At 54.1% G+C, this 13,005-nt stretch overlaps 1 protein-coding gene across 1 annotated transcript in view; it reads left to right on the forward strand.

Annotated features, from left to right (window-relative positions):
* SNED1 (sushi, nidogen and EGF like domains 1) overlaps positions 1–13,005 on the forward strand; it is a 135,166-nt gene that overhangs the window by 114,215 nt on the left and 7,946 nt on the right. Inside the window, exons 28-31 of the mRNA XM_065410982.1 lie at positions 5,883–5,981; positions 6,866–6,982; positions 9,385–9,472; positions 11,703–11,786. Coding sequence (XP_065267054.1) covers positions 5,883–5,981; positions 6,866–6,982; positions 9,385–9,472; positions 11,703–11,786 — 388 coding nt within the window. The remainder of the gene's footprint in view (positions 1–5,882; positions 5,982–6,865; positions 6,983–9,384; positions 9,473–11,702; positions 11,787–13,005) is intronic.

Genomic DNA, 13,005 nt, shown 5'->3' on the forward strand with positions numbered 1-13,005 from the left:
GCAGAGTCCCCAACATATCTAATAGGGTTCGGTTGAACCTCTCTGGCTGAGGGTCACCTTGCGGGTGATAAGGCGTTGTTCTAGACTTTTTAATCCCCGCTATCCTCAGCACCTCCTTCAGAAGGTGACTCTCAAAGTCCCGCCCCTGATCCGAGTATATCCGAGCTGGGAATCCATAAACTGAGAAATATTTTTCCCACAGTACTCAAGCGACAGTGGTGGCCCTCTGATCACGTGTGGGATATGCCTGCGCATATCGCGTATAATGGTCAGTCACTACTAGAATGTTCCCAATATTCCTCTTGTCTACTTCTAAAGACAAGAAATCAATGCATACCAGCTCCAGAGGTTTGTTGCTGGTGATGTTCTTCAGATATGCAGCCCTCGTGGGCAGAGTTTTCCTTTGAACACATCGAGCGCAGGTCTCACATTTCCTGTGAACATCTTCAGCCATCCGGGGCCAATAGAACCTACTACGAATAAGTTCCAGGGTCCTCTCCATCCCTAAATGTCCAAAGTCATCATGCAGGGCCCTCATGGCCAGGGCTCTGTACTCTTTCGGCAGCAATAGTTGAGTCCATTGCTTTTGTAAAGGATCTGTGATCACTCGGTGTAGCACTCCCTGAATCAGTTTTAGTTTGGTCCATTCTCTCAATAGTAGTTTACCCTCCGGGTTAGGTGGGACCACCGCAGCTGGGCTTTGCCCCTCCCTTTTGGCAAGTAGAGTGTCACAAATGTCAATATCTTGCAGCTGGGCTTCCTGCCAGTCAGCTGCATTGAGCATGGGCAAAGGAGATTGGTCCAATGCAATATAATTCACTGAAGCAGAAGGCACGCATTCAGGGGGCAGGCCCAAAGCTTCAGCTGCACATCCATGAAGGCTCTCATGGGCCTCTGGCTCTCGGCGACTCACACTGCAAATAGCTCTCACTCCATCTGTGGGTATCACAGCAACTCCTGGTGCCTGTGGACGCCTGGACAATGCATCTGCATCTACATTGCTTCTCCCTGATCGGTATTGAATGCTGAAGTCATAGCTAGCCAAAGCAGCCACCCATCTTTGCCCTGTAGCATCCAGCTTAGCGCTTGTTAACACATAGGTCAGTGGGTTGTTGTCTGTCCACACCTGGAACTGAACACCATACAAGTAGTCTCGAAATTTCTCAGTGATGGCCCATTTCAAGGCCAAGAACTCCAGCTTGTGGGTGGGATAGCGAGTTTCACTATCAGACAGTCCTCGGCTGGCAAAGGCTACAGGTTTACATTTGCCTTCCACCTCCTGGTACAGTACTGCTCCCAGACCCTCCAAACTGGCATCAGTATGCAAGATAAACGGCTTGCTTGGGTCAGCAAAGACTAGGACCGGAGCATGAGTTAGGCAAGTAATGATGTCTCGAAAAGCCCTTTCACATCTCTCATCCCACCGTGGCCCAAATGGTTCGAAAGGGCCATAGTGTCTCTGCACAGGAGGCTTTGGGGACCTCCCCTTATTCTTGGTCTTAGATTTGTTCTTGCTGGACTGGTATCCCCTGGTAAGATCATTCAGAGGTTTTACAATTGTAGCATAGTTTTTCACAAATCTGCGGTAATAGCCACTAAACCCAAGAAAGGTCTTGAGTTCTCTGTAGTTACTTGGACATGGCCATGTAGTGAGTGCTTCTATTTTATCAGGATCAGTACTCACACCCTCTTGGGACACGATGTGACCCACATACTTCACTGAGGTCCTGCAGAACTGGCATTTGTCAATCGAAAGCTTCAAACCATAATCCTCCAACCTATCAAGCACTTTAAGAAGTCTTTCTTCATGCTCCTCCAAGGTTCTTCCAAACACAATCAGGTCATCCAAATAAACTAACACGTGCAGTAAATTCATGTCTCCCACAACTTTCTCCATAAGACGCTGAAATGTGGCAGGTGCTCCAGAAATCCCTTGGGGCATGCGTTCGAACTTATAAAACCCTAATGGGCAGATGAAGGCTGTCTTCTCCTTATCTTCTTCACCCAGAGGGATCTGGTAGTATCCACTCCGAAGATCCAACACAGAGAACCACTGGCTTCCCAGCAAACAGTCTAAGGCATCTTGGACTCGGGGCATTGTGTACTGGTCAACCCACAGTACGGCGGTTTAGGGTGCGGTAATCAATACACATCCGGATTTTCCCATTCTTTTTACGGACCACCACAATGGGTGAGGCGTATGGGCTGCGGGACTCTGTAATGATGCCATTCGCAGCCAGTTCCTGAAGATGTTGTCGCACATCTTCCATCTCGGAGAGAGCAATCCTCCTAGATCTCTCCCTGAAAGGTCGAGAGTCATGTAGTCTGATGTTGTGCTCTACTCCTTTTACACATCCCACATTCCACTCATGCAATGAGAACACCTTGGATCTTTCACAAAGTTTCCTCCTCAGGCGATCTTTCCACTCCTCGGACAATGGTGAATCTCCAAAGTCAAACTTTGCTGGGTCTATTGTCGGAACTTGAGTCTCACACTGGGGTTTTACAATTGATTCAGGCTCGAAGGGGTCTGCTATCTTTTGTCCTTGCTTCACAACAACATCTCAACTTGTTTCATTAGCAATCAGTATAGTTACCTTTTCCTGGGCTTCAGCAGGTAGGGTTATGACTCCACTGGGGACCAGCACTCCTTCCGGGAGCTCTCCTTCAACCGGCTGCTCTACCATTGCTAATGCCCCTTTACTGCCTTTCAGCCTGGTACTCATGACAAGCACTTCTTGCTCCGTCCTTGCAGGCCCAACTAAGGGGGTTGTGCCCGTGTACTTCAGTGCCCCAATCGGTAGCTCAGATGTCTCCTTTTTATCGCTCTCAATCTTCCTATAGGCTTCAGCACAAAGCGTATGGATCATCAGGGTATTCAGATACTGGTCCCCAGCCTGTCGTCTGCAGTAATCCGCAAGCACCTTGAAGAGACTGGAGTTGGTCCCTATCAGCACAGACACATCAGAGGTCCCTTTAGGGTCAGGGCATATTAAGGCAGCTGTGTCTATCTCTTCCCTTACCCCAGCAACCTCCTCTGGGAATTCCAGGTGCATTATGACATACCCTTGGTAGGGGTATTCATCCATGCTGAGGCCACACAGACCAATGCCAGTCAGTGGCTGTATAGGCAGGTGCCTAAGCATCTGTTGGTAGAATGACTGAAATATAATAGTCACTTGAGATCCAGTGTCAAGCACTGCTTTACACTCCGCCCCTTCAATCCTCACTGTGACCTCTGCTCGAGGCCCTATCAGTCCTGCGGGGATCCCAGCTGGACGGTCTTTTCTGGGGGAATCTTCAAATCCTGCAGGCCTGGGTGGTCCCCGTCCCCAGACCCTCTGGCAGCTACCGGATCTCTCCCAACTGATCTTCAGCTTTCCATACACTACGGAGGGGTTTTCTTCATTATGGCACTTGGCAGCACTATGCCCATCCTGACCACATTGGTAGCAGAAGAATTGTCCTTTCCACCTTCGCCTGGGTGGGACGGTGGCTCTAAATGCTGACTTCTCCATCGCCACAGTCTGAGGCTCCTTATTCCTGGAAATCTTAGCTCAGTCAATGGTGCTTTGCAGCTTAGCTATCTGTTCTGTCAGGACCTGCATTTGTTGGGCAAGTTTCCTCTGTGGTGCTCACCATCAGTACACTGGCCATTTGCAGTGGTGTTGTGCTGGCTGGCTCCAATGTTTGAGTGTCCCAAAACTCGCTGGCAGCCTGCCTTTCTTCCTCTTCCCTGACCTCCTTTATCAGCTGGGAGTAACTTGGGGGATGTTCCTGCCGTTCTCTTAGCCGGAGATGAAGTAGAATCGGGTTCTGATACGGAGTCCCTCTTACAACTTGAGCCAGTCTGGTCTGATCCATCTGCTCAGCAGTCACTGCTCCCCTCATGACAGCTCTCTGAAGCAGTCTCTCCAGCCTCTGTATATAGGCTGAAATCTTCTCACCCCTTTGCTGTCGGGAATTAAGGAACTTTCAGTAACTGTCTTCAGGGCCCTCTATGCTCCCAAAGGTATGATCAAGGGCCTCTAGGCAGTCCTTCACACTGACCCCAGAGTCAATGAGCTTCAGGGTGCGAATCACATCTAATGCTGGGCCACTAAGGCTCTCTATTAGACATCTTCGCTTTTCTGCATCGGGTACGGCCCACTCCTGCAGCATTTCAGTGGTATGCTCCAACCAGGGTTCAAACTCCTCTTCCCCAGCAAATAACCTTAACTTACGACAATAGTTTAACGTAGCATGGAAAACACAACCTTTTCCAATATTTGCCCTAGTGCTTTTGCCCAATCATTGGCTGAGGCTGCGGCCCCTGAGCTAGAGGCTGCAGGGCCGGGGCACAACAAACCCGACATATTAGCCATTATACAAACAGTAATTTCCTCAAAATATAAACACAATTGTTTCCCAATGCAGTGGAACACTCAACTGGTGCTTGCGAGGGGTACTGACCCAGGGATCCCGGACGAGCCCCCAAAAATGTAACCCTTCTGCCCCTCTCATTTGGCAGCAACAAGGGCCGGGTTCAGTATCTAGGGGTTCCATTTCAATAACGCAATGCAAAACCGGCTCGAGCCCCCACCCAGTGACCTGGGACAATTACATACCACCCCCCGGGCGCCTCTAGGAGGCAATACTTCCCCTCTCGCAAGCACGGAGTCTGAGTGTAGCAAAAGCCTTTTAATAAAGGAGGGAAACAATGCGGCATCATGTTGGGGATACACCACAAACAGGATTCATAACACAAACCAGGAGCAAAAGACCCACCTCCAAGTAAGTTTGGCAGTGTCCTTTTCCCCTCAGGGTCTTAAGTCCAATCACCCCAAAGTCCAAAAGTCTCTGACCCTGGTCAGTGCTGCCCCAGAGTTCAAAAGTTTATCTGCAGAGTTTCCCCCCCCCCCCAGTCTGGGTGGAAATGGGGGGGGGGAGAGATACGGGGTGTTAAGGGGCACCTTACGTGGTCCGAGGCCGACTGCCCCGCCTCTCCGTGGAGTTCTGCTGCAGCCTTCACCACGAACAGCTCCGCTCTGCCAGCCGCTCCGGCCCGGTCCAGTCCTCCAGCCGTCCCTGCAAACTGCTCCGCTCTGCTCGCTGTTCCGTGGGCTGCTCCAGCCATCCCACAAACTGCTCCACTCTGCCAGCCGCTCCACTCCACCAGCCGTCCCATGAACCGCTTCAGCTATCCCCACAAACTGCTCCACTCTCCTCTGCGTTCCATGGGCTGCTCCAACCATCCCACAAACTGCTCCACTCGCCACTTAACAATATATCTTCAGGCTCCCCCACTAGTTAACACAGCACTCAGTGATCGTAGCTCAGTAATTTTAGCTCTTTTAGTGATTACAGCTTGTAGTAGGGAAGCCCCTGTGCTAGTACACTATTGACCCAAAATGAATTCAGCTCAGCAGCCTCAAGCTAGATTCCTAATAGAATCAAAATTAGCTCTGTTATTCAACAGTGGAGAGAAAAGGAAGTACAATTGGTGTGCAGGACCCATACCATCAGGGACACATACCTGTCCCCAAACTCTATTCACTAGGTTTTGGAACCCATGTCCCTTGTCTAGCAAGTGCTACTTAGGTGATGGTGAGACCTTCTGTCATAAAACAGTTTCATTGTCCTTGATTCACATAATCAGGATAACACCACTTTATTCCTCTTGCCCCAATAACAGAGAAACTGGAGCTCCCACAGCTACCGAAGTGACCATTTTGGGCGGCCGTGGGCTCATGCTAGGCAGGGTGGGTGTGCCTATGCAAACAAGATCAGCCTCTGAAGTTCTTTTCCACACTTGCCATAATTCACCACCAGATGTCAGGGTAGAGCTCATCCTGACTCTGCTTACATATAAAAGGGATAAATATTATTGGTTGTTTTCCTAGAACCTGAGGCGCCGGTGAAGCTGGAAAACATGGAGGAATCGACCAATCGGGTCGGCCTGGCACTGCAGCTGCCGGAGTCTGAGAACCAGAAGAGAGAGCGTAAGTCTGGCGAGAGGGGGGTTTTATGTTCGCAGATGGGACCCAACCGTTAAAGCTGGTCACAAACCGTAGCCCCTGCACTAGAAAGCCCCAAACTTGGGGAGATTTGAAATCCAAACCTGAATCCACAGCCCCACTTTGCAAATGATCCAAATGGTTATTATAGGTCAGACCCAAACGCTGAGTAACAGTCCTGGCTCCAGGGGATCAGCCCTTTACAGCATGGCCGCTGTATCTCCCCACGTGTGCATAAATCACTGTCTCCCCCCCAGCATGGGGGGGAGGGATAGCTCAGTGGTTTGAGCATTGGCCTGCTAAACCCAGGGTTGTGAGTTCAATCCTTGAGGGGGCCATTTAGGGATTTTGGGATTTAGTTGGGGATTGGCCCTGCTTTGAGCAGGGGGTTGGACTAGATGACCTCCTGAGGTCCCTTCGAACCCTGATATTCTATGATTCCTGAACACGAGGACTCCAGCTGCCAGGTGCAGGGCAAAACCAGTGGGAGATAACCCATTGCCTGGCTGGTGATTTCTGATCTTCCATGCAGGAGACTACAGACTAGTCCTTGGGTGCGGGCAGCTCACTGTGAAAGCGCCTACCCAGGGGACACCCTTAAGTCAGGGCCTGATCCAGAGATGCTGAGCACCCACAACACTCAGCACCTCTCGGGATCAGACCCTCCATACGACCACGGGGCTCTCTCTGAAGCCTCCTGCCTGAACCCGTGCGTGAGGGGATGCAGCACAGCACTTTATAAACTCCCCACCCCCAAATCTTTGGCTGGGCATGCTATGGCACTCTGTCCAGGCCACACACTTTGACCCCTGGATGTGCATCCTCCGCCGAAGGCTGGAGCGGCCTGATGCTAGCGTTTGTGTTTGCAGATGATAGCCAGAACTGCTCTACAAATCCCTGCAAAAATGGGGGGACCTGCGTCCCGGGTGTCGAGGTCTACCTCTGTGACTGCATCCCCGGCTTCAAGGGCAGACGCTGTGAACTAGGTGAGGCTACAGCTGCCCTGCTTCCCCTCCCCCCTGCCCCCGGTCTCAGAGTGAGAGGTGGGAAGAGCCAATGCTAGGGCTGCAGCAGTCAGTCACACCAGGGCCCAGGCCAGCAGGGAGCCCCTGTCCTGCAGGCTGGGGGGGTGCCAGGAGCAGCAGTGCCAAGGCAGACCATGGCGTGTGGGGTCAGTAATGCCCAACAGCAGGCTAGAGGTCAGGAGGGGCCCTGGCATAGTGTCGTGTCTCCCGTGCCCACGTGACTGAGGACAGGCTGCCTTGGTGCCTGCTGGGCCAGAGGAAGACAGAATTCCACCCCTCAGGCTCCATCAGACTGAGCAGCCCCCAGCCCCCTCGCCTCTCCTCCAGAGCAGCTCGGGGCCAGGGTCGTGAGGCTGCTGATGCCTGAGGGGAGAAGAGACTGTTCCCTGTTAGCACCCATTTCGGGGAGGGCACATTTGATACCCAGCCTGCCCCTCCCAGGGAAAAGCTTGCTTGTATGCCCCTCCCCTGCTGTCTGGCACAGCCAGTCACTCCCCCGCTGCCCCTGGAGCACTAGTGTCTGGGCTTTGCAGCAGCTGCTGCCTCCTGCCCTAGCTCTCCTAAGAGCAGGCAGCGGGAGCAGAGCCATCGCCCCGAAATGCTCATCTCCGCTGTGGGAGGTGAGAGCAGCATTTCAGCAGAGGGGGAGGAAACCTGGGCCAAGACTAAGGGCAGGGACAGGAGCTGCTTTCTCTGTGCACAGTGGGGCCTGGTCCTATAGCTAGCCCTGTGTGCTGCTGGAGGGGTTAGTTCATCCCCCATGCTGGGGTGCACAGCCCAAGGAGCTAGAGCTCCTGGAGATGGTGCCCATAAGAGCTGGGGCTAAGATTTTTCAAGAGTGACCAGTGACTTTGGGGATGGAGCTGGAGGCACCTCAGACGGGCCTGATTTTCAGAGTGGGTGCTCAGCCCATGCCAAAAGCCAGGCTTCCCTGAGTGCTCCAAGTCACGCACTGCTTTTGGAAACCTTCTGTCAAAGTACTGATGGGGTCCCTGTCCGGGAAGCATCCAGGCACCTCCCATGTGGTAACGGCCATACCCTCCCAACGCCCGGGGAGGCGGGGCTGTGCTGGTGGCCCCACTGCAGATGGGAACCTGAGGCAGGCTGAAGCTGAAGTGACTTGTTCAATGTCACACACGGCGTCTGTGGATGAGCTGGGATGGGAACTGAATGCGGGTGGGCCCCTTAATCCTGTGCTCTAGTCACTAGCTCCTCTTCCCTGCCCTTGGGTCCGAGGTCTTACTTGGATTCAGGGCTGGTGCAGTAACGGGGGGGGGGGCGCATCTTCCGCCATCGCCCCCCCCCCAGCTAACCCCGCCCCCTCCCGCGGCAGCTAACCACGTCCCCCTGCCCCTCCCCACCAGAGGAGCCCTCCCCCGCGGCAGCTAACCCCGCCCGGGGAGCCCGCCTCCCCCCACCCCCACAGCAGCTACCCCCCTCTGCAGCTAACCCTGCCCGGGGACACACACACACCCCCCTGCGGAAGCTAACCCCGCCCAGGGAGCCCGCCCCAGCTCACCTCCGCTCTGCCTCCTCCGCTGAGCACGCCAGTGCCACTCTAATTCTCCTCCCCTCCCAGGCTTGCAGCGCCGATTTGGAGAATTAGAGCGGGGGCTGTGTGTTCAGCGGAGGAGGCAGAGTGGAGGTGATCTGGGGCAAGGAGCGGGTCTCCTGTGCGCCCCATGCCGCCTTGGGAAGAGCAGCAGTGCTTCGGTCGCCATCAGCCACTGTGCTGTTAACACACACTTTATATGGCCCCCTGGCTAAAGAAAACTCAGCCAGTCTCACATAACAAACCCTGCTGAGCAGCGAGCCCCATGGGCTGACAGCCCTAGGAAATGTCACTGCCATCCAGGGCAGGAGCCTGGCACTGCTAAGCCATGCTGTGCAACCTCAGATGTCAGGCAGGCACTGGGATGGCCCAGAGTACAGCATGTATGAGGGCAAATATTTCACAGATGCACAAAGGAAATTCAGCAGGGGAATAAACTCCGCTGCCTGATTTCTGGACCCCCTCATTCATTGCTGCCACTAGGGCTGTCACCCTCTGTTTAGTGTCAAGCAGAAAGCAGGAACAGTTTTCCTGTCCTCAGCTGCTAAGTCCCCATCTCGCTTTCCCCTTTATAGCCCTGCTTTAAAACCCAGCCCCCAACTGCCATGCACCCAAGCTGGGGTTTGGCTGGCTGGCTTAGCACTTCCTGGTGGCAGGGACCATGCCTTGCTTGGGATAAATGCATGCTGCTAGGGAAGTGGGTTTGAGCGGTTAGTGTCATTCATTTAATGACAGATTTTTCTCCATAATTGGGGTGTCTCGTTGCTAATAGGGCATCAAATTAACCCTTTCTCCCCTTCTCTCTGCTTAGCCTGCAAGAAGCTGCCCCACTCCTGCACTCGGCTGTACTCAGAAACCAAGTCATTTCCTGTCTGGGAAGGGGGCATCTGCCATTACCTGTGAGTATAGCGCGCCTCTTGCCCTTCCCCCTTCCTGTTTACACTGGGCCCCGTGGAGAGCTTGTGGGCGGTGGCTGAAGGCAGGGCCGGCTCTAACTTTTTTGCCGCCCCACGCAAAAAAGAAGAGTGCCGCCCCCCCCCCCCCCGCGCGAGCGCCACGCCACGTTGCCGTACCCCCCCCAGTGCCGCCGAAATCCCCGCCCCCCCCAGCACCACGCCGCCTGAATCCCCGCCCCCCAGAACGCCACGCCGCCCGAAGCCACGCCCCCTCCGAGCACCGCGCCAACCCCCGCCCCTCCTCCGAGCACCAGCCCCCGCCCCCTCCAGCGCCGCGCCAACCCCCGCCCCTCCTCCGAGCGCCAGCCCCCACCCCCCCCCAGCACCGCGCCAGCCCCCGCCCCTCCTCCGAGCGCCAGCCCCCACCCCCCCAGCGCCGCGCCAGCCCCCGCCCCTCCTCCGAGCGCCAGCCCCCGCCCCCCCAGCGCCGCGCCGCGCCAACCCCCGCCCCTCCTCCGAGTGCCAGCCCCCGCCCCCCCAGCGCCGCGCCGCGCCAACCCCCGCCCCTCCTCCGAGCGCCAGCCCCCGCCCCCCCAGCGCCGCGCCGCGCCAGCCCCCGCCCCTCCTCCGAGCGCCAGCCCCCGCCCCCCCAGCGCCACGCCGCGCCAACCCCCGCCCCTCCTCCGAGCGCCAGCCCCCGCCCCCCCAGCGCCGCGCCGCGCCAGCCCCCGCCCAATAAATAAATAAATAAAAACCTGAGCGCCGCCCCGGCCCAAGGTGCCGCCCCAAGCACGTGCTTGGTCGGCTGGTGCCTGGAGCCGGCCCTGGCTGAAGGTACACTCCGCTTCAGCTGGGTTTGGAACCCCAAGAAGGAGGAATGAGGATCAGCTGCTTCCGGATGTATTTTGTCCCTGTCTCACTTCTGTTATCTTGTCTGGCCATGTCTTATGGGGGGGGAGCTGCAGTATGGGGGCAACTGTAGCAGCCAAAAAACATTCCACATGCTGTCCTAGCACCTTCACTGATGTTTGGCATAGGTGTGGTTCTGCACTCGAGGGACAGCTCCAGGCTGTGCTGCAGTAGGTTGGGTTTTTATCAGGGTTTTTACCAGCTAGTGTGTGATACTAGAAATGTTGGCTCTTCTGGAGCATCTAGAAAACATGACACTGTACCCACCCCTCACCTCTACCAGGCATTGGGGTGTTTGCACGTGTTGTGCTTATGCCAAGTCAACCAGTGCCTTTTCCCCTGGGAGTTGGGCAGGGAGGAGGGAGAGTGAGCTGGTTGGAAGGTGGCTGGCTGTGTCATCTTCTCCAGTTCCCCTTTCACCCTTACAAGCAGAGATTTCTCTCTCTTGCATCAGTTAGGGCCGCAGCCAGTCTGACAGTGAGTATTTCCCGTCTGCTGAACCTGTCTCAATGTGCTCTCCCCCTCCAGAACGCAGCTGGCACTGCTGTTTCACGGGGTCAGTTACTCAAATGTTTCTGGGCTGTAGTTTGACACCCTTGGTCCATTGTCTGTCTGTTTGGCTCCCATGATCTATCTGAAGTGCTATGGGAGAGGCTGGCCATTAAGCGTGCAATAGCAGAGCTGTGTTTGGGTTGAACGGAGCTGTGGTGCTTAATTTCTTTAAGCATTTCCATCTATGTAAGGCATTGTTAATCCCTCTCCTCCTCACAGAATAGAGAAATAAAGTAGCTGACAGTGCAGTCATATTTTAAAGCAGGGTGATAACCGGTGGGTCTTTAATGGCAGCCAGTCACAGCACATACTTACTGAGCTCTTACCCACCAGACCCTAGACTCCAGGCTACATTTGTTAACCGTGTTACCCTCCGTACCAGCCACCTCTTAGCTATGCGCCAGACCCATGCACCATTTCTGGAACAGTCTCGTCTCACTCCCCAAATTGTGCTGCCCTAATTACCAGCCAGAAAACTGGCTCCCTCCCCTACTCTAAGAGTAGCTGGGATTCCACTAAAGATTAGGAGTCCATTCTGAACCTGGCCAATAGACCCTGCAGCTGGTGGTTGAGTGGCCAGTGCTCTCCCCTCACTGGGCTGGTGGTGAGCTTGATCAACATTGGACGTGACACCAGTCTTTTGATCAGGATTGACCAAACCCCACTGCACAAGCGGACACAGGGATCCAGTGCTTGTGGCCAGGTAGGCCTCTACCCTTTGCACTGTCTGTCTACAGCAAATTGTTCTGCTGTGTCCTCTTTGTGCTAATAGATACAAGAGGGTCTACAAAGTCCACCAGGACATCTGCTACAAGGAGAGCTGTGAGAGCACTGCTTCAAAGAAGACAGGCAGCAGGTAGGATCGGTTGACGGCTACTGCAATGGCTTTGCAACTCTGCAACGTATAGACACATGGGAAACCAGGGCTCACATTTTCAATAGAGACTAGTCATTATTGGTGCCCAGTCTGAGACACCGTTACAGGGGGCTGATTTTCAGAAAATGCTGAATGCCTACCTTCTAGAAACCAACCCCTTTAAAGCAGCTCAGCCTGGGCCCCCAAAATCAGTCACAGCTGAAAACTTAGGCCTAGATGCCTGAAGCTGTAGCAAGGGCTGGTACACTGAAATTGTTTGCATGAGGGGCTGGTTAGGATCAGTATGTGTGTGCTGTTGCTCCTCCTCAGAGCATGAAAATACAGAGCTGAGTCCTAGGCTGTCTGGATGTTAGTCACCTTGGAGACGACGTTTGTGGGTGTCTGCCGTTGTGAGCAACATTAGTCCTTTAGAAATGATGAGTTGGGTTTATGGGATAACTTTCAGAGTCATGAACTCTGGGAGTCCCATTAATACAGGGACTGAACTGCTGAACTGCACCTCACTTCTATGGAAACGTACCTGTTAGTGTGAACAAAAAGAAAAAGGTCAGCTGTCTTGTATACCAAGACCTCTCTCTTTCCTTCTTCCAGAAAACAAAGTAACAGTCACGCACTGAAGAAGCCATAGAGTAAGTGATCTTTCTCCCTGAGAGGCTTTTAGAAGGTAGAAGGTTGCTGCACTGAGGAGTCTGCCATCATGCATAGCACCTGCCAAGGACAGATGGTTTCACAACGGGGTGGGGTGTGAGACGATCATTCTCCAGGGTTAAAAGGGCAGTCAGGCAGCCTCCTACCTGGAGAGTTGTAAGAAGCACAGCTGCTCGGGCCTTGCCCCAGTCTTTAACAACAGTGAGCATGTCCAAAACCCACGACATGCTGCTCATTGGTACCTGCGATGAACCCCCAAACTACTCCCATGCAGAAATGGCACATGGGCAAGACCATCTCGGCCAAAGGCGGCAGAAAGCTGAAATCCATTGCTAGAATAATGTGGAGAGCCCCGGACTGAACAAATAGTGCCCTGGCTCCCTGGAACTGAGGGGGCCCTTGAGTCTTCAACAAGCTGATATTTGCTATGGATTCTGGCCCCAACTGATTTTCTATGTTGATTTCCTCCCCCCACTGCAACACCAGGATCAGCCTCTCACAGACAAACATTTTCTTGCTAGCTTCAGATAAGAGTTAAGCCCTTGGTTTC

The sequence above is a fragment of the Emys orbicularis genome, chromosome 9, assembly GCF_028017835.1.
Source record: "Emys orbicularis isolate rEmyOrb1 chromosome 9, rEmyOrb1.hap1, whole genome shotgun sequence".
Classification (NCBI taxonomy): Eukaryota; Metazoa; Chordata; order Testudines; family Emydidae; genus Emys; species Emys orbicularis.